We start from the raw sequence: 19,073 nt of genomic DNA, 5'->3' as shown, positions 1-19,073 counted from the left end.
ACTTGTTAAAAAGGGATTCAAATATTTTAACAGAGTTAATATTTGAAATAAAACAGCCTGTTTTGGACTACTGGATCAACAAGACTTCACTTAACTAACTAGGCCTAAAAACAAGTTTGATCCATTTGAAACATACCAAAATGAACATCATGGTCACTCTAAAATACCAAACAATTTTAAATGTTAAAGCAAAGAGAAATCTCAATCCATCACAGTGAAACAATCAAGCCTAAATAAATTTGGGAGCTATATAGGCAACAGGTGACTGACACAACATTAAGATCTGGCCAAACAACTGTGTATAGCCTCCAAAATACTAATACCATCACATCCATGATTTAAACTGTATGTATGGACGTGTATATATCAGGGTTGAGATTGTGTAGGACAAGAGTTTGATTAGCCTGTTCTGGGGAAGTGTGATGGCGGGGTATCAGGAGTGAGTTTTTGTGGCTTAGGACTATAATTGTATGGGACCATTTGAAATGTCAGAAGTTTGATGAAGTGTATCATGAGCATGGTGATGAGTTGTAGCCTAAAGGTGTGATGTGTGTTATAGTAAGGTATAACACATCAACTGATCAGTGTGTGCTGCTGCTGCTGAACAGCCCCTACCTGTTCTCTCGATATACATGGCAGGGAAGGTCTGCGGGGCATCTTACAACTGCCATAATAACTGCTGGACGTCTCTCCCAAAGAAACACAGCTGGACCTTCTCCTGGGTCTGATGACGGGAACTTTCTCCTCCGTGTTAGGAATCCTGCCGGCCGTCTCCCTCGGTGGGTAATAGTGATCAAAACAAAGCGCCAGCAGAGAGCCGGAGACCCCCGCTACACACGCCAGCACCGGCCTGAGGGACGGAGACAGGCAGCCGAGGCTGGTGAAGGACAGCAGCCACACCAGGCTGGCGAAGACCAGGATCAGGACGCTGTGCTTAAGTTTGAGAGTGGGGATGAGAGTGAGCAGACCCACGCAGCCCAGCACAAACAGCAACCTGCCCATCATCTGCATCTGCTGGTGCTCCTCTCCCCACTGCAATAAGCGCAAGACCATCAAATCCCCCAAGTAGCATGATGCTGGTAAGGACAAAAGCCAACATCTGCTGCTCTCCCTCTTCGTCCGCCTCAGGTAGAGGGTCAGAAAGAAATACGCGCAGCCGATGCTGAATAAAGGACTGATGGACTGTGAGAAATCAAAGAGATAAGTCCGCAGATCCGAGACGCCGTGTTCACTCTGAAAGCACTTCGAAATGAAACAGGAGAGCGCCAGAACCGCCAGCGCTCCCACGTAGAGAGCCGAGCCGCGGAATAGTTTGGACTTGAGGATATCCTCGTTGCAAAACCTGCAGACGTTGAATAAAAAGCCCCTCGGATGGTCTTGTTTTAACGGAGTGACGCAGCTCTTCACATAGCCGTTCCTGAAGCTCTCCGCGCTGTTTGCATTGCCAACAACACCATCGTGCTGTCTGATTTTACTGTGCAAAACCTCTCCGTCCTCCCGCACAGCCATGTTGTCCTCCTTCCGTGCTCTTTAAACTTTCATTCCTTCGAAATAAATCCTCCGTGTGTCAACGTTTCACTACATGACGGCAAACGCGCTCCATGGTCACTCAAACGTGCTCAGGCATTTTGGCCAGGAGGAAAAGAGGCTGAAATGTTGTTGTTTTTTAGCAGACTCGAGCTCTACGTCGCCGTCTAGGTGCGACAATTTGTAACAATGACTAGAGCGCGAGACACAGACGCGCGCGCTCTCTGCAGCGCAGGCAAACCGCGCGCACCTTCAGTTTATATCTGTATTTTTTTCATTTTTTACAGTCAGATTTACTACCGTTATTGCAATATTTAAACAATACTATAGACGGCTAAGTTATAAACATATATTATATAGAAAGTTGCCCATCTTAAGACCTAAAACACGGGAGCTTGTGAGTGTGTCCTATATTAGAAATATCCTACTTTTGAGTCGTGTCACGGTATATATAGGCTAGGCTACACATTCATTTTCTTTATTGTTTGCTTATACTTATACGATTCTAGCATATAATTAAGCTAAGCCAGTATTTAGTAATGTAAATAGTATTGAGTATTCTGCCATTCGCGTTTTCCGCCGTTCATGAACCAACAGGCCCTTATGGTTTCAATGCATAAGCACCACAAGAGGTCACTAACATAGACATTATGTTACAGCTGAGTTGTCTTGCTTCTTACCAATGGGGGTTCCAGAATCTCAGCCAACCCAGGAACCCCATATTAAAATGCTGTTTTACACTGCAAACCACATTATTATTTTATGATAATTTTGGTTGAGTCTCTCTAATTAGCTACCTTTGCATTCTTTGCAATGTGCAAATCAACCAAAGATGATATCACCAAATATCAACCAAAGATATTAACCACATAACAAATAATGCTGACACTTTAAGGTTTCATTTTTAAACATTAGTTTACTGCACGAGAATGAACAATATTAAGCTAACTTCTACATCATTTGATAATCTTAATGTTAATTTCAACATTTACTAATACATTTTTAAAATAAAAAGTTGTATTTGTTAACATTATAGTTAATACATGAACTAACATGATTGATTGGTTGATTGATTGATTGTATGGTGTATTGAAGGATTGTAATTTTATTAAATTACATTAACAAATATTAATAAATGCTAAAATGTATTATATTGTAACGTTTTGGCCAAAAACTTTTAATATTTTTAGAGAAATTCCTTCTTGCTAATGGATCAGTCCACAGAGCCCCGTATACATTCATGAATGTGTTAGAACATATACATACCTTATCCCTTTCGGGGTGTTAGTTTTAGTTCGGTCAAACAACTGTAGCAACATTCATTGTTAATAGGCTACTGAAGCTTTTTACTTTTGCAAGACAGAACTGACCTTAAGATTTTACGATTAAAATATAGAAATGGGGGGAGGGCGACATGGCCTCATGATCCTTTTGTATTTGTTCAGTCAACCTCTTTTTCTATTTCCTAAAGAAAAACATTGTAAAAAAAAAAAAAAAGTCCCTACAATACCAATGCTTCAGGTAAAAAGGAGTTGTATTGTGAAGAGTCTTTCCCTTAAAGCATGAACACAAGGAATGGTTTGTTTAATGTTCTTAAAATGACTCACGTTTGTAAAAAGATCCAGATATGAGTTTATGAAAAAGTAATATATTTATTCCATATTGACGAGCAAGAACAATTCATGCGTTTTGGCCGGAAAATTGGTTTGAAATTGTGGTTCTCGCATTATGGTTCAATTATGATCTCAAAAGATGGAGACTAATGCTGGTTCCATAATGCATTAAAATTGACCTCATTTACTTCACTTCTGCGCTGCAATCCCCACAGCTATCTTAAGAGCTTTTCCATGATTCCAACTGCTTAAGTGGTCAATAAAACCACCAGTGATTCTCATGTGAAGATCTAATGTATCTTCCCAGTTTTTATGGTAAAAAGCAGTTCAGCATGAGGCTATGACATGATATTCATACACAAATGTATGCACTCTTAAAAAAGTCTCAAATGTAGATATGAAGGAATTTTCCATATTGATTATTCAAGTAGGCCTATTTTGAATTGCGCATTGTATTGTGTTTTAGGGTTAAACAAAATGTCTGTAAACTGGCAGAAAGTAAAGTAATAAAAAAAAAAATGTTACATTGTAAATGTAAATATATATGGCCTAACATTTAATATGCCAATATTATTCTAACTGTTAAAACAATGAGAGAATATTTAAATATTTAGAATGAATGGTAAATATAATAGAGAACTAAAATGCTGCTGAAAATCTTCCTAGGTAATCTCTCTTTTGGCCAAGAGACTGAATAGAGACAGCTTTTACAGTTTTTATGAATATTTTGAATTACTTTTTGTTTTTATTTATTCCATTTTAATTTTAAATAAAGTTTTTATATATTTTTATTGTGTGTTTTTGTCTATGCAGTTTTTTTAGGGTATTTTTTTCTGTTGTAGTTTTAGCTATTTTAGTAAGCAATCAAGAAAAATCAAATTGAAATGTTGCCTTGGCATAAGTGAAATAAAACAAGTTTATTTTTTTATAGATTATTTTATTTTATTTCAGTTTATGTTTATTTTATTTACAGCAGCTAACCAAATTTTTATTTTTCAAAATTTTTCAAAATATAATAACCCTCAGATCATCGAATACAAAAAGCTTATACTATTATTTTTTATTTTTTTTTTTCCTTACACATCTTGACTAACACAACTTAAGCAAATTAAGAATACCATTCCAGTATAAACCAGTAGATCATAACCTCAAACAGGCACACACCACAGCCACGAACGTAATCGCTGATTTTCGCGTTTGCGTAACCGTGTAGTGTGACCCTTCTAGCTCGCTGTAGTATTGATGTGGCCAAGTCAGTCAGGTTCCACGTCACTCGGAAGGATCGGAATCTCTCCAGACACGGATGCGCATACAGAAGAGACAGACCTGAGACCTATTTGAAAGGTAATTAATGAACAGCTCAACAAGAAAGCACATTAATAAAAATCGAATTTGTTGTTATTTTAAGCCACAGACAATAATCACCGGTTGTCTGTGTTCGTTTTTATCACAGACTGTTAGCGTGCTAGCTGCTAGTGCAGCAGTGATGTCGATTGATCACGCAATCAGTAATATAACTGTACAACATTAACTGTCTTATTAGACAGAAGTGCTGATATTAATGCGTTTCGTGTTTATAATACATGCACAACATGGTGCAAATCGGCCTTTTGCCACGGCTGGCTCAGGGTTTTCAAACTAACGTTAGCTGCTAATTCAGTGAATCCCAGTGCTGTCGTAGACCGTGAGACTTCTGTCAGGATCCTGTTTAAAAATTCTTGTTAACAGGATAGATATACTCCAAAATCACGGTCGACATTAGTTGAACGTATAGTTGGACTCTGCTTTATGAAACTAAATTGCACATATACCGTCTTATTATCAAGGTGTTCTTTGAAGTGCAAGATACGTGAGAAGAGGTAGACGTTTTACATATAAAACGTAGAGAAATATGATTAAAACGATGTACACTTACATAAGGTGACTCCAGTTATAACAGTCTTACAGAAAATGGGTTTTATTCTACATGATGCCCTTAGTCCTTAATGGGCACCACTAAGTTGACATTACATGTCCTGCTGTGACATGCAATTTAGTTACTCCTATTAAAAATGTTTATTTGTATAGCGCTTTGTTTGAGCCATTGCTCAGGCCACTCTATGTACATGAATAAGTATAAAAGTACCAAACAATATACATTATTTCAACAGAGTTGTTACATTACACACATCATTATAGACTACATTTCTCAAAGGCTTTTTCTGTTTATGGTATTTAATGACTATTCACTTGAACCTTTACTAATGTATTTTATAACCTTTGTTTTAGGAAACCTCATAGGCATTCTGTCTGAGTGGAGTCTCGTGAAGGGAAGAAGAGCTGACATCATGACAGCCGCGGAGAATGTGTGTTACACCCTCATCAATGTCACCAATGACTCTGAACCACCATCGGAAGTCAGCTTAAAAGCTGATTTAGGTAATATGCATGTGTAGTAATTTGATATGAACCCCTTTTTTCATTAACATTCATGAACACTATCGCTTTAAAAGTTTGGGGTTGATTGAGATTTTTAAATGTTTTTGAGAACAGTCTCTTGCTGCATTTATTTGATCAAAAATACAGTAAGAACAATAATATTACATATTAATATAATAATATTCCATTGTATATATTTTAAAATAGAATTTATTCCTTTGATGGCAAAGCTAATTTTTTCAGCAGCCAATTCTTTAGTTTTTAGTGTCACGCAATCCTTCCGGAATTGTTCTAAAATGCTTTGAATGATTAATAGAAAGTTCAAAAGAACAGCATTTATTTTAAACCTAAATCATTTAGAACAATGTGAAAGTATTGACTGTCATTCTTGATCAGTGTAATGAAAATGCATCCTTGCGGAATAAAAGTTTTCACCCCAACATTTTGAAAGGTGGTAAATGGGGGTTAAAATGCACCATAACACTTTTCCTATTTTATTTTTGTCAAAACAGAAAAGGGAGAAATCAAAGCCAAGACAGAGGCTTTGAAGAAGGTCATCATCATGATCCTGAATGGAGAGAAACTGCCAGGCCTGTTAATGACCATCATCCGCTTTGTGCTGCCTCTGCAGGACCACACAATTAAGAAACTACTCCTAGTTTTTTGGGAGATTGTTCCCAAAACTACTCCTGATGGCAAACTTCTTCAGGAGATGATCTTGGTCTGTGATGCCTACAGGAAGGTAGGCATGAAATATGGAGCTATAATGTGTATTGCTTATTGTGAGGGTATATTGTATCTGTTTCTTTGTTGAAATATGCCATCTGTGTTATGCATCTGTAGGATCTCCAGCATCCCAATGAGTTCATCCGTGGCTCTACACTGCGCTTCCTGTGCAAGCTGAAGGAATCTGAGCTGCTGGAGCCCCTTATGCCAGCGATTCGCGCCTGTCTGGAACACCGTCACAGCTACGTACGACGCAATGCAGTCCTGGCCATCTACACTATCTACAGGTGTGTTGATGGATCTTAGTGTGCACAAGTGAGAGACAAACATCAGAGACCATTTTCATGATTTTTTTATTTTTTTTTTAGGAACTTTGAGCATTTGATCCCAGATGCTCCTGAGCTGATTCATGATTTTCTTGTAAATGAGAAAGATGCAAGCTGCAAGAGAAATGCTTTTATGATGCTGATTCATGCAGATCAGGTACACAGTCTGATTAATAACAATAATTATTATTTTATATTATTTTTGTTACAAGAATGAATCTCATGAAGCTTCATGAGCTGTTCTTTTTATACATTTTTGCAGGATAGAGCTCTGGACTACCTAAGCACATGTATTGATCAGGTGCATACTTTCGGAGACATTCTACAGCTCGTCATTGTGGAACTAATTTATAAGGTGAGGTGTCTATTCATATCTTAAAGTAATTCTTGTTTAACCCACAGAGACCCAGCGTAGCAGAATTGCTTTGTACATATAAAGCAATTAAATATTTAACTTTCTTTAAATATGGGTAAAAACATCAAAAAACTGTTGCTGACACTCTAATATTGATCACAACAACAGTTACACAAAATGTTAATCTTAACAGTATTAAAACACATTTATCTATTTACAAAATAAGTATTTGATATGTAATATTTTCTAATATTTGTAAATGTCTAGTGATGGGTAAAGGCTTACATGCCTTGACATTTTGAACGTAAATAATTTTGAGACCATTTTTGTTGGCGTAGCAAAAATGAAATGCTGGGCATTAGGGGTCAAATGTTTTTCTATTGTTCTCACACAATTAAGCCTCTTCGGTGAATTAATTATTACAATTTTATCAGGTGTTTTTTGAGTTGTTTCGTCATTATTGTCTCAGTGATATAACTATAAATATGTTTAAATTAAGTGGTATTAAAAGTACCATATTAAATTTAATATAAGCTTGGAATTTAAAATGGTGAACTTTTCATGACTGAATTGTGTTGAGAATTCAAAACTTTCAATTACCATATATTGGTAAAATTTTGCAGCCTTAAATTCTCAGCACTGCTTTTTTTTATGTAACTATTGGCTTCTTGAACGCATGAATAAGGGTGAAAGAATACATTGTGAATATCAATGCGTTTTTTACTAACCCATATGTCGTCCTAAAGCTGTATGCTAAAGCTGTATTTTTAAAAAAGAATATTAGTTTTTATGTGTAACAACAGTTCATGGTGACCATGGGCTGTTAAGCTCTAATGGGACAAAATCACAATGAAGGTGGTCCATACAATTTTTGTGCTATAATCCACATTTACTGATAAACTACTCTTTTACAGAACTGCTGTCATCAACAGCACAGTTATTCCTCATGCTTAATTAATTAAATGCTGAGCTCTTCAGCATTATGCTGTTTATGCACACTGCATATTATCAGGTGGTCTCTAGATCAGTGTTTCCCAACCTCTCTTTTTTTTTTTGGCCACGGCACACTTTTGATAAGTAAAAAATCCCACGGCTCACCACTAAGCACTAAAATAACAAAATTGCACAACATGCATTGCTTCAAATTGCATTTTAAAACTCGATATTATATTAATAGTAGTAATTACATTAAACGTGATTACTACTTTTAATATAACCACTAGTATGCCAGGATACAGGGGTTGGGAATCACTGGTCTAGATTAAAGAAAACTCTGAGTCTTCTCACTGTGTCTATTTTATATCTCTACATTTGTTTAGGTCTGCCATGCCAACCCCTCAGAGAGAGCTCGTTTCATCCGTTGTATATACAACCTGCTGCAGTCATCCAGTCCTGCTGTAAAATATGAAGCAGCTGGAACTCTGGTTACTCTGTCCAGCGCTCCCACCGCCATCAAGGTACCAGTGTCTAACACCAGGGTTGTTCCCATATGTACGTTTTCTGCATGGTGGAAAACAGTGGAATGACATTGGTTGAATGTTCTTTGTTTCAGGCTGCTGCTCAGTGCTACATTGATCTGATCATTAAAGAGAGCGACAACAACGTGAAACTCATTGTTCTGGACCGGCTGATTGAGCTGAAGGAACACCCCACACATGAGCGTGTGCTGCAGGTACACATGAGTTCATCACATCTTTTGGAGCCATTCGTTCCACAAATGAGACCAGTAACAGGACGTTTGGTGCTTTGTTCTGCTCGTAGGACCTTGTGATGGATATTCTGAGGGTTTTGACAACTCCCGATCTTGAGGTCCGCAAGAAGACCCTACAGCTGGCCTTGGACTTGGTGTCATCCCGCAATGTAGAGGAGGTGTGTGACAACATGACATTTAAAGGGATAGATCATCAGGATTGTCATTTATTCATGTCGTTTCAATCCTGTATGACTTATTTTCTTTAGTGGAACACAAAATGAGAAATGTTGAAGAATCTATTGGCCACTCTTTTCCATGTAATGAAAGTGAACAGGGACTGTAAACGTCCAAAAAGAACCGTAAAAGCACTATAAAAGTAGTCTGTATGACTTAAGGGGTGGTCACACCACTTTTCATTCCATTGACACATGCAGGAGACCCGAAACACAAGCTCATGCAAAGAAGTTTCGCATTTTGTTGCGTTCTCAAGTTCAAGTTTAGTGGACAAGTTTGGTTTGCATCACATGTAGATTTGACCAATAGAATGATAAGTCATGACGTGACCTCTTAGCTAAATTAAAAGTGCACAAACTGTAAAGCTGCAGGTTTGTGACGTCATATCTCGTTTATTGTATTGTCCAAAGCAATTTCGCATACTCATAGTCTAGTGTAAAAGCTCCATAATTTGCCATTCTATTACTTTATTAGTGCTTTTTTTCTGAGTTTGTCGCTTGACATCCTGGATCCCATTCCCCATTTACTCTCTTTATATGGAGAAATAAGATCAAGAAGATACAATGAACAAAATTAAAGTCTTTTATACGATGACAAATAATTACTATTAACTAATTGCACTGTCCTATACAAGCAAAATGCCTGAATTGTTCTTTTTCTGCAGCTGGTTATAGTGCTAAAGAAAGAAGTCATCAAAACCAACAATGTGACAGAGCATGAAGACACAGACAAGTACAGGCAGCTGCTTGTTCGCACTCTCCACTCGTGTAGCGTGCGCTTCCCTGACATGGCAGCCAATGTCATCCCTGTGGTATGTCTACTGACTGAACACTCAGAATGCTTTTTTTACAGCTAAACTATTTCAAAATATTCTTTACTAGCAAAGAAATTGAAGTTACACACTTCACTAGATCGGTGGACCACTTAGCTTTTACTGTTAAAACATCTATCCCTTTTATCATCTTTACTCTTAAATTCACTTCTTGTGTTTTGTGTGGCCACAGCTGATGGAATTCCTGAGTGACACTAATGAGGCGGCTGCAGCCGATGTGCTGGAGTTTGTGCGTGAGGCGATTCAGAGGTTTGACAACCTTAGACCTCTCATCATTGAGAAGATGCTGGAGGTTTTCCACGCCATCAAGACGGTCAAGTAAGAGATGCTTTTTAACTGTTTTCTTAGAAGTTAGATAAATCCAATTGCATAAATCATCTGTATATGAAAACTTAATTGGTGTATTATTCTAGACCGCTTGATAGTACTTTGTCCTGTTTAGTGTTGTAAAAGGGATTGTGATACATTGCAGTGATTTTTAAAAAGGACTTTTGTGTTGCAGGATTTACAGAGGAGCTCTGTGGATTTTGGGTGAATATTGCAGCACTAAAGAGGACATCCAGAGTGTCATGACAGAAGTCCGTAGATCTTTGGGAGAGGTCTGTAGTACATCGATTTGAATCGCTTTGTCACATCCAGAGCTTGTCATTAAAAGCCGCTTTCCGACCAAGTAGTTACAGGAACTTAGTTATAGGAACTGTCCACTTCTAAACAGTTCTATGAACTACTCTTCCCCAAACTCGGTTTTGCTGTTTGCGTTCGCACTGGGCAAGTGTCCATAGGAACTGGTAGGAGGGGTAAGGGAGTGACGCAAGCATGGTGACTTTTATTTTGACGGAGCGACGGACCTTTATTTTGACGGCGCTGAGAACGCCAGAGCAAACAATGCTAGCATTCTCTGTGTTTATTAGTTATCGATCTGTCTAACAGTACTGTTTAACATGTTATTAGATAGAATTGTTATAGAAAGTACACAGTATATGAAAACTATAATCTGTGTGTTTACATATAGCTGTTTTAAAAATGGCAGGCGCTGGTGTTTTGCGTGCGTTCGGTCATCAGCGTACACTAGCGTCACGGGTAGTTCCTATAGTGCTGGTTTAGACCCTACTCTGAAGTAGGAGCTAAATTAGTTCCTCCAAATGGAGTTCCTAGAACTAAAGTCATTCCTACTCGGCGTGTTCACACCGCAGGAACATACAGGTACTTTAGCCAATAGTTCTAGGAACTGTGAGAAGGCTCCTCCGGTCGGGAAGCAGCTAAAGTGTCATGAAACCCCCCTGCTTTAGCCTGGTCGTTCACACCTTAGTGTTTGAAAAAGTCTCAAGAAATGGGTGTGTAAAGCTGTGGAAAAATGGGAGAGCTGAGAGTGTGAAAAAGGGGAAACAGCAACTTATATAACAGACTTACAACACACTCATTATACAGACACATCAATATTAAAATATGATCACGGACAACCCCCCCCCCCCCCCCCCCCCACAAAAACAGAGTTGGGGGCACATTGATGCATTTTAAAAATATAACCCTATATGACAATTCAAACTCATCAGAAGAACACGGAATAACATTTAAAAGGTCTAATCATATTTTCATTATATTTACAAGCACTACAGTCTCTGAACAAACTACACGTGTCAGTTCAACACAGAAAGAATAAAGGCATAGTTACTTTATTGTCCATTGTTCTTTGAATTTTCGGTCATTCAAATATGAAGTTTTACAGAAAACAATAGTGTGAATGATACAGTGCACAATATACATCTAAAAGTGAGATACGGCTGACTATTTAAAGATTAGCAAAATTGCAATTAACATCCTCTATAAATGTCTCCCTCTACACCTTATAGTGCTTTCAAACATTAAATTGTTTTATATTATGTCTTCTTTCTTATTCAGATACCAATCGTGGAGAATGAATTGAAGAAGGAGTCTGGAGAGGTGAAACCTGAGGAGGAGATGACTGCAACTCCAGCTCCTAAGCTGGTGACAGAAATGGGCACCTACGTCACTCAGAGCGCCCTGAGTAGCAGCAGGCCATCCAAGAAAGAAGAGGACAGGTGATTCTCTCCCCTTACTGATACATTATGGAGATAGTCCTCCGTATTACATATCTAAAATGTCCCTTTATTCTGTAGGCCTCCTCTAAGGGGTTTCCTGATGGATGGAGACTTTTACGTTGCTGCCTCATTGGCCACCACCCTCACCAAAGTGGCCCTGCGCTATGTTGCCCTTGCCGAGGACAAAAAAAGACAAAATGTAAGTTAATTTTAAAACTCCTCATTCCATGAACAGTGACTAAACTGTCAATTTAATTATTCATGTGTCTAATTGTGGTAGAATAAATGTTATTTTGCTGTTTTTAGTCCTTTGTGGCAGAGGCCATGCTGTTCATGGCCACTGTGCTCCATCTGGGCAAGTCGTCTCTACCCAAGAAGCCCATCACCGATGATGACGTGGAACGGATCTCGCTGTGCCTTAAAGTCCTGTCCGAATGCTCGCCCCTCATGAACGACATCTTTAACAAAGAGTGCCGCAGATCCCTGTCCCATATGCTCACTGTCAGACTGGAGGAAGAGAAACTGTCTCAGAAGGTATATGGTATAATTTTGGATATAGATTAAAAGATCATCATTTGTGACCATGATATTGAATTATGTTGTTGTTCTTGTTTTATCAGAAAGAGTCTGAGAAGCGTAACGTGACTGTTCAGGCGGATGATCCGATCTCCTTCATGCAGCTGACCGCTAAGAGCGAGATGGCGTCCAAAGAAGATCAATTCCAACTCAGTCTGCTGGCCGCGATGGGCAATACTCAGAGGAAAGAAGCCGCTGACCCTCTGGCTTCTAAACTTAATAAGGTATTTGGAGGATTTTATTTGTATCTTTTTGAATCTGTACAAGTCGTATTTTTATTATAGTGACAAAATTGGAAAGGTTGTTTCTTGTTTGTAGTTTGTCATCTTTTACCACCAGAGGGCATGTTGGTTCATCTGATGGGAATTTTAACACTAAAATGTCACATCAGGCAGGAGCCTTAAGAATGTTACGTCCATTTACAGCATCTCACAATATAGTAGTTCCATACTTCAGCAAAGCATTTGAATTGCCGGTTTTGATCTTTTTCATTACAATGTATAAATAGCTTTTATATTTTTTGTGCATTTGTTTATCAGTTAGATTACCGTGACTAGTGGTTCTCAACCTTTTTGACTCCAAGACCTCAGCAATATTTGAAGGCTCCCTCCCCATATAGGCTAATAGCTTTGCTCTAGTACATCAGCTGTAAGTTTTGTTTTCGATGCTTATTTTAAATGTACAGAAACATAGGAGTGTCCATATATATATATTTTTTTTTAACCAAAATAATTCTAATTAAAATAAATACCTTTTCTAATTCCAGAAGTTTTAAAAGCTGAATGTTCTTCAATGATCCAACTCTATGTAACATGAATTTACATGACTTTTCCAGGTCCAGAAATGGCAATTTTAAACTTAGGCTACCATATATCCAGGGCGGTAGGGAAAAAATGCTGTTGAGCTAGTGAGTTAAAATATGAACTTGTTGTTTTGTCTCGTTTTAAATCATTTTAGGTTATCTTGAGGCCCCCTATTGGGCCTTGGCCCTGTGGTTGAAAACCATGTCCCTGACTGAACCATCTTGTGTTTTCTTCCAGGTCACCCAATTGACTGGTTTCTCAGATCCAGTGTACGCAGAAGCTTATGTTCATGTCAATCAGTATGACATCGTCCTGGATGTCCTGGTTGTTAACCAGACTAGCGACACCCTACAGAACTGTACCTTGGAGCTGGCAACACTTGGTACAAGTTGTTCCTTTCATCCATAAAAATAATTGGTTGGTGTGTTTTTGGTGTATGTTTTACTGAATATATTCCTCAAACTCCAGGTGATCTTAAATTGGTTGAGAAACCATCTCCTCTCACATTGGCTCCTCACGACTTTGCCAACATCAAAGCTAATGTGAAAGTGGCCTCCACAGAGAATGGCATCATATTTGGAAACATAGGTTTGTGGACTATATGTAGATATCCTTATTTATACCTGTACTATTTTGTTGTTGAGTTAGGACCTGGAATCGCTTCAATAATCCAAAACACATATTTTGCAGTATATGATGTATCAGGAGCAGCCAGTGACAGAAATTGCGTAGTTCTCAGCGACATTCACATTGACATCATGGACTACATTCAGCCGGCCTCCTGCACAGATGCTGAGTTCAGACAGATGTGGGCTGAATTTGAGTGGGAAAATAAGGCAAGTCTGGGGGACTGGTGAATTCTTTGTGGATAACTGCTACGTTAATCTCCTTTCTGCTTGCTGGAATTTGTTCTGTTTTGTTTCCACACAGGTTACCGTCAACACCAACATCACAGATCTGACCGAGTATCTCCAACACATTCTTGGGTCCACCAACATGAAGTGCTTGACCCCAGAGAAGGTACAGCACTCACTTGATGAGAACAGTAAACGCACTGCTGGGCAGATTACTTACAATTTGTAGTCGGTTACTGATTCCAAATTACATGACAGTTTTAGTTAGTAACATAATCCATTACATTACGCATTTAAGGTCATATAATCGGACTACTTTTTGATTACTTTGAGATTACTTTTCACCTAACTTGTTTATCACAATAATTTTAATAGGATCTTATTTTACCATGTAAGTTACAAAAAGAATTACCATGCTTTATCTACAACATGAAGTGCATTAAAAATTACATTACGTCAGGGTTTCCCAGACTGGGGTTTGTGATGGAGCTGAATTAAACTGAGTTTACTGAAAAGTATGAAATGAAATGAATCTGTACATTTTAATTTGTTTGAAATACAAAAGTCTTCCAAAGACCACGGTGAAATGACTCACTGAGTGATAATTCAAATAATAAATGTGTTCGTCAGGAGCTGATTAGATATGCAATGTTGAGAAACCACTTCTTAAGTCAAATGATTTCTGTAAATCCAGTGATCTGCTGCGCGAGTCTCAGTTTTCAGTGATCGGCTTATGACTCGTGGCTGGTCTGTGTGTGCAATTCCACAAACCTGGAAGACCTTCTGAACGTATATATACAGCAGTTTATTTTAGGCTTTTTAAGAAAGGAAAATGTAAAACAAAAAGTAGTGATGGGTCGTTCGCGATCTAAGAGCCGGCTCTTGTAGGTGAACGACGGGAGCCGGCTCGCATATCTGAAGAGCCGACTCTATTTTTAAAAATATAGCCTATAGAAATTAAATCATTATGTAGGCTAATAATTAAATAATGAATGATTTTAATTGTATTTAAAATAATTGACTAATTCAAAAACCAACAAAAACATAATTATATAGGCCTAAAGGCGCACACACATTTGTTTCGACTGTCTGATCAGCCTCACATTCTGTTCCTGTCAATCATAGACGCGATGTCAACCAATTAAACTGCATGAGAGAGCTAGGGCCGAGCTAACTCACACACACACACACACATACTCTAGAGATGCGGGTAAACCGTGGATCGGGTGGATGACGTGACGAAAAATAATATTTTAATTAAATTCGGACGGGTGGCGGTTGAACCAGTCAAATGAAAAAGTTTGCCACTAAGCAAACCTGCAAGCTATGAGCCCAGCTGTGAGTAATATTGGAGGAGGCCTAAACGTCTCAAAGATGAGACTGCCTGGGTTATTTTGTTATTTTGTTTCGATATTAGTTATATTTTAAAACAGCCAGTCGTAGCCTAACACTCGGGGAATAGGCATTTAAAAGAGAGACAGATTATGGTCTGATATGACTCACAAATGACATCGGGCAATGGCAGCGCAAGATGTTCAGAAGAACGCAAGAGCTAAACTTCTACAAACTCATTAACATCCACATAAAAAATAAAAAAAGAAGGTAAGAAAAATAGTCAGTCATAACTTTGCCCATTAATTAGATATGCAAGGCAAGCAGACAAGTTTTTGGGTTGTTATGGACAATTAAAAATGTGAATATTCACGTTGCACAGTTGTGCGGTGGACTTTCAGCGAGTTAAAACATATATTTTTGAAAGAGCTATTTGTGAGTCAAAAAGAGCCGGCTCTTTTCACTGAGCTGAGTCAAACGAGCCGGCTCACGAAAAAGAGCCGGAATGCCCAACACTAACAAAAAGTAATTGAGACAATCAATGAATTATGAATAATTTACTGCCATTGTGAGAATAACATGTAATCAATAAATAAAGTAATGTAGTCCTATTACGAGTATTTTAAAATGTAATATAATCTAATTACAAGTACATTTGGAATAATCTTATTACAAAATTCAGATTCAAGTAATCAGTTGCTACCCAGCACTGAGTAAACCCCTCTATGATTTAATAACACATATTTACATTCATATCTCATGTTTTCCTTTTGTAACTCAGGCCCTGTCCGGTATCTGTGGCTTCATGGCAGCAAATCTGTATGCTCGCTCTATATTTGGAGAGGATGCCCTTGCAAACGTTAGCATCGAAAAGCCAATCCACATGGGACCTGATGCCCCAGTCAATGGACATATTCGCATCCGAGCCAAAAGCCAGGTGATGTTTTTTTACTCTTTGCAACGTTTTAATTAAAAGACATTGGGATCTTTATAGTAAATACTAAATGCTGGAATAGCATTTTTGTGCCTACAGCCGTGGATAATGTTTTATAATTTCAGTAATGGATTTAGCAACTTCTTTTATAACTTATTTTATCCTGATGTGCCTTTGTATGTTTTTTGAATCTCCCAATGTGATGTTTTACTGCATGATTGATAACTCCTCTTTGTTTGTTCTTTCAATAGGGTATGGCTTTGAGTCTGGGTGACAAGATCAACCTCTCTCAGAAGAAGTCTCACTCGTAAATTTCAACGACTGAGGCCATCGAGTCAAAGGGCGAGATTCGACTAAAAAGCGTTACGGTTATCCTACGTCTTGTCTTTTTTTCCCGCTATCGCTTGTTTGTGTCCCTCCAGACTGCCGTACACATGCAGTGCTTTGTGACCAAGCTCTAAGCTCTTCAATCCCATAAAATATGTCTAAAGGGGATTATTTTGACATTTTCTACCAACACGATTCTTAACTGCTCTAAAAGGGATTGACCCTGTTCATCTGTAATCATGTTTCAATAAACATTGCACACCATATACCACAAAAGCGTATTCATTCTCTTGTTAAACGAATAGTGTTACAATGACCCTTTTATGTAAGTATAAGAACAGTACTGCCCTCAAACTACAGTTGACAAAACAAAGGATGTGTTCTCTTGAAGAAAATCTTCTGGAATCTTGAGAATTTGTTATGGTCTCCTGCCTCTTAGATGACTTGGACTCATAAGACTTGTGGTCAGTCATAACCTTCATGTCTACGTAATGCATTATAATATTAAGGACGAAGGCGTCAAGGTCATCATGGCTTTGCCCTGAGTAGATAAGGAGCCACATTAATTTTTTTAAATGTTTTTTGAAAGAAGGGTCTAATACTCATCATTTGCATTTATTTGATTAAAAATTCAGTAAAAACAACAATATTGAGAAATATTACTACATTTTAAAATAACCTTTTTCTATTTGTATGTATTTTAAAATGTAATTTATTCCTGTGATGGCAAAGCTGAATTTTCAGCATCATCACTCCAGTCTTCAGTGTCACATGATCCTATAGAAATCAATGTAAGTTCTGATTTGGTGCTCAAGAAACATTTCTTATTATCAACGTAGTACGGAGCCTCTAATGGAACATGGTGATGGAAAAAATGTGAGATGGGAGGAAAAAATATTACAATGCTTTTGCATTTGCTCTCAAAGGTTTTGCATTCCCTCAAGAAACTGTTTTGAAGAACGCAAAACATTTTGCAATCAAAAACAAAAGTTTTTCGAGGGAATGCAAAAGCATTGACAAATGTTCCCATCTCTTTTTCCCCCCTTCACCATGTCCCACAAACAGTTGTGCTGCTTAACATTTTTGTCGAAAAATGCGGATCTTTTTTTTTTTTCATGAGAAAGTTCAAAAGAACAGCATTTGTATGAAACAGAAATCTATTGTAACAACATAAATGCCTTTTTTGATCAATTTAATGCATCCTCATGCAGAATGAAAGTATTATCTGAGCCCAGAACACAGAAGTGTATGTAGTCACGGCATTCACCTGGTCACCACCAGTCATTGTCTCATAAAGTGCGGTGGAAGCAGTTTTTGATGTAAATGATACATTAGATCTAAGTAGCTTCCAGGTTCATGCAGAGTGGGAGAGATGGGTGTGAAAAGCGCTGATGTGAGTATATGCAAGTCATGCATTTAATTCCATTATTCTTTATAAGAAGGAACATTGCACATAAAAATTATATTAATGGAGTTTTATGAGTTTCCCAGATTTATATTATACATGTAATAAAATCATATAGCCAATGAAAATGAGGTAATAAAGTTCTAAGCAAGCACTATAAAAGAAGAGGTTCGGCTTGTACTGCACATCCGCACAATTTTTTTCACAACATGTACAGCAGATGGCTTCAGATTTTGTGCCACATCTGAATGTATAACTGTTATTCTAGTTCTTCTGAGCACAAGTCATAATTAAAGCACTCAAGACTCTCCATATAGCAGTGACACAAAGCTGGAGCTTGTTTGGTTTCTTTGACATCTTTACACGTCAGCTCTTTTCCTGAAAATGCCATTTCAGAATGAGACTTTGATCAGTATTGTAACTTGTCAGCTTGTCATTTGAACATGTTCAATACATCAATAAAAATAAGATTTCATTTGATCATTGATCATCATTTGATTGTAAAACAAGAGAAAACCTCTGCACTGTATAAGTTTTGTAAAATTGCAAACCTTGCTTATAAGAGTTTCATTCAGACTATATAATCCAAGTTTTCCATTATATTTGATATTCAGTTTTGTATATATTTGATTTATTCAACACTGTTTGAATAAATAGTCATATTTGCTTGTGGTATCATGAGGCCAAGAGGAGAGTTTTACAATCTGGGCACAGTTCAATTGGTTTTTATATCTCCTTGTAAACAGTGCATTGAAATAGATCAGTATTCTGGCAAATCCTAAATGTAAGTATAATTGTAGTAATGTTTTAGTATCATCGCCTTCTCATCAAGCACCCTTTGATGCAAATGCTGCACTGATTGGCCAGCCACATTTGTCATTATAATGACTAAGTGGTGAATCACAAAATGACAAAGCTATAGGCTACGGTTTCTGTTTTGGAATTACAAACAAACACAGTAGGTGACATTTAAACATGCACAGTAAGAATGAAAATGTTCCATGATGTGAGTCATAATGTGAGAGTTTTGACTTTTGCATTAATTGTTCCTTTGATTT

General features: G+C 37.7%; 2 protein-coding genes across 3 annotated transcripts in view; one reads left to right on the top strand and one right to left on the bottom strand.

Moving 5' to 3' along the window:
* Positions 1-2,988, bottom strand: part of pde3b (phosphodiesterase 3B) — a 59,056-nt gene extending 56,068 nt beyond the window's left edge. For both annotated transcript variants that reach the window (XM_081355932.1, XM_081355933.1), the window contains exon 1: positions 616-2,988. In XM_081355932.1, the coding sequence (XP_081212058.1) occupies positions 616-1,509 (894 nt within the window). In that variant the 5' untranslated portion in view covers positions 1,510-2,988. The remainder of the gene's footprint in view (positions 1-615) is intronic.
* A 1,388-nt stretch (positions 2,989-4,376) lies between these two features.
* Positions 4,377-18,494, top strand: copb1 (COPI coat complex subunit beta 1). Its single transcript, XM_081359921.1, has 22 exons — positions 4,377-4,484; positions 5,409-5,558; positions 6,071-6,300; positions 6,402-6,571; positions 6,653-6,767; positions 6,873-6,965; positions 8,285-8,422; positions 8,518-8,637; positions 8,727-8,834; positions 9,557-9,703; positions 9,897-10,042; positions 10,227-10,323; positions 11,624-11,784; positions 11,863-11,983; positions 12,091-12,318; positions 12,405-12,584; positions 13,401-13,545; positions 13,632-13,751; positions 13,854-13,999; positions 14,094-14,183; positions 16,131-16,286; positions 16,535-18,494. The coding sequence occupies exons 2-22, from the start codon at positions 5,468-5,470 to the stop codon at positions 16,592-16,594; spliced, it is 2,862 nt and encodes a 953-aa protein (XP_081216047.1). The 5' UTR covers positions 4,377-4,484; positions 5,409-5,467; the 3' UTR covers positions 16,595-18,494.
* Positions 18,495-19,073: the final 579 nt, after the last annotated feature.

This window comes from Scardinius erythrophthalmus, assembly GCF_964197995.2.
Source record: "Scardinius erythrophthalmus genome assembly, chromosome: 2".
In the NCBI taxonomy this organism is placed as follows: domain Eukaryota; kingdom Metazoa; phylum Chordata; class Actinopteri; order Cypriniformes; family Leuciscidae; genus Scardinius; species Scardinius erythrophthalmus.
The sequence above is the reverse complement of the archived record's forward strand: the minus strand, read 5'-3'. Positions and strand labels throughout refer to the sequence as shown.

What these genes read in the sequence shown, in the direction of transcription:
- copb1 (XM_081359921.1), top strand. Translation starts at nt 5,468, where the DNA reads ATGACAGCCGCGGAGAATGTGTGTTACACCCTCATCAATGTCACCAAT. An exon ending in TCTGTGATGCCTACAGGAAG is followed by an intron (nt 6,301 to 6,401) that starts GTAGGCATGAAA and finishes ATGCATCTGTAG; the next exon opens with GATCTCCAGCATCCCAATGA. An exon ending in TGGCTTCTAAACTTAATAAG is followed by an intron (nt 12,585 to 13,400) that starts GTATTTGGAGGA and finishes GTTTTCTTCCAG; the next exon opens with GTCACCCAATTGACTGGTTT.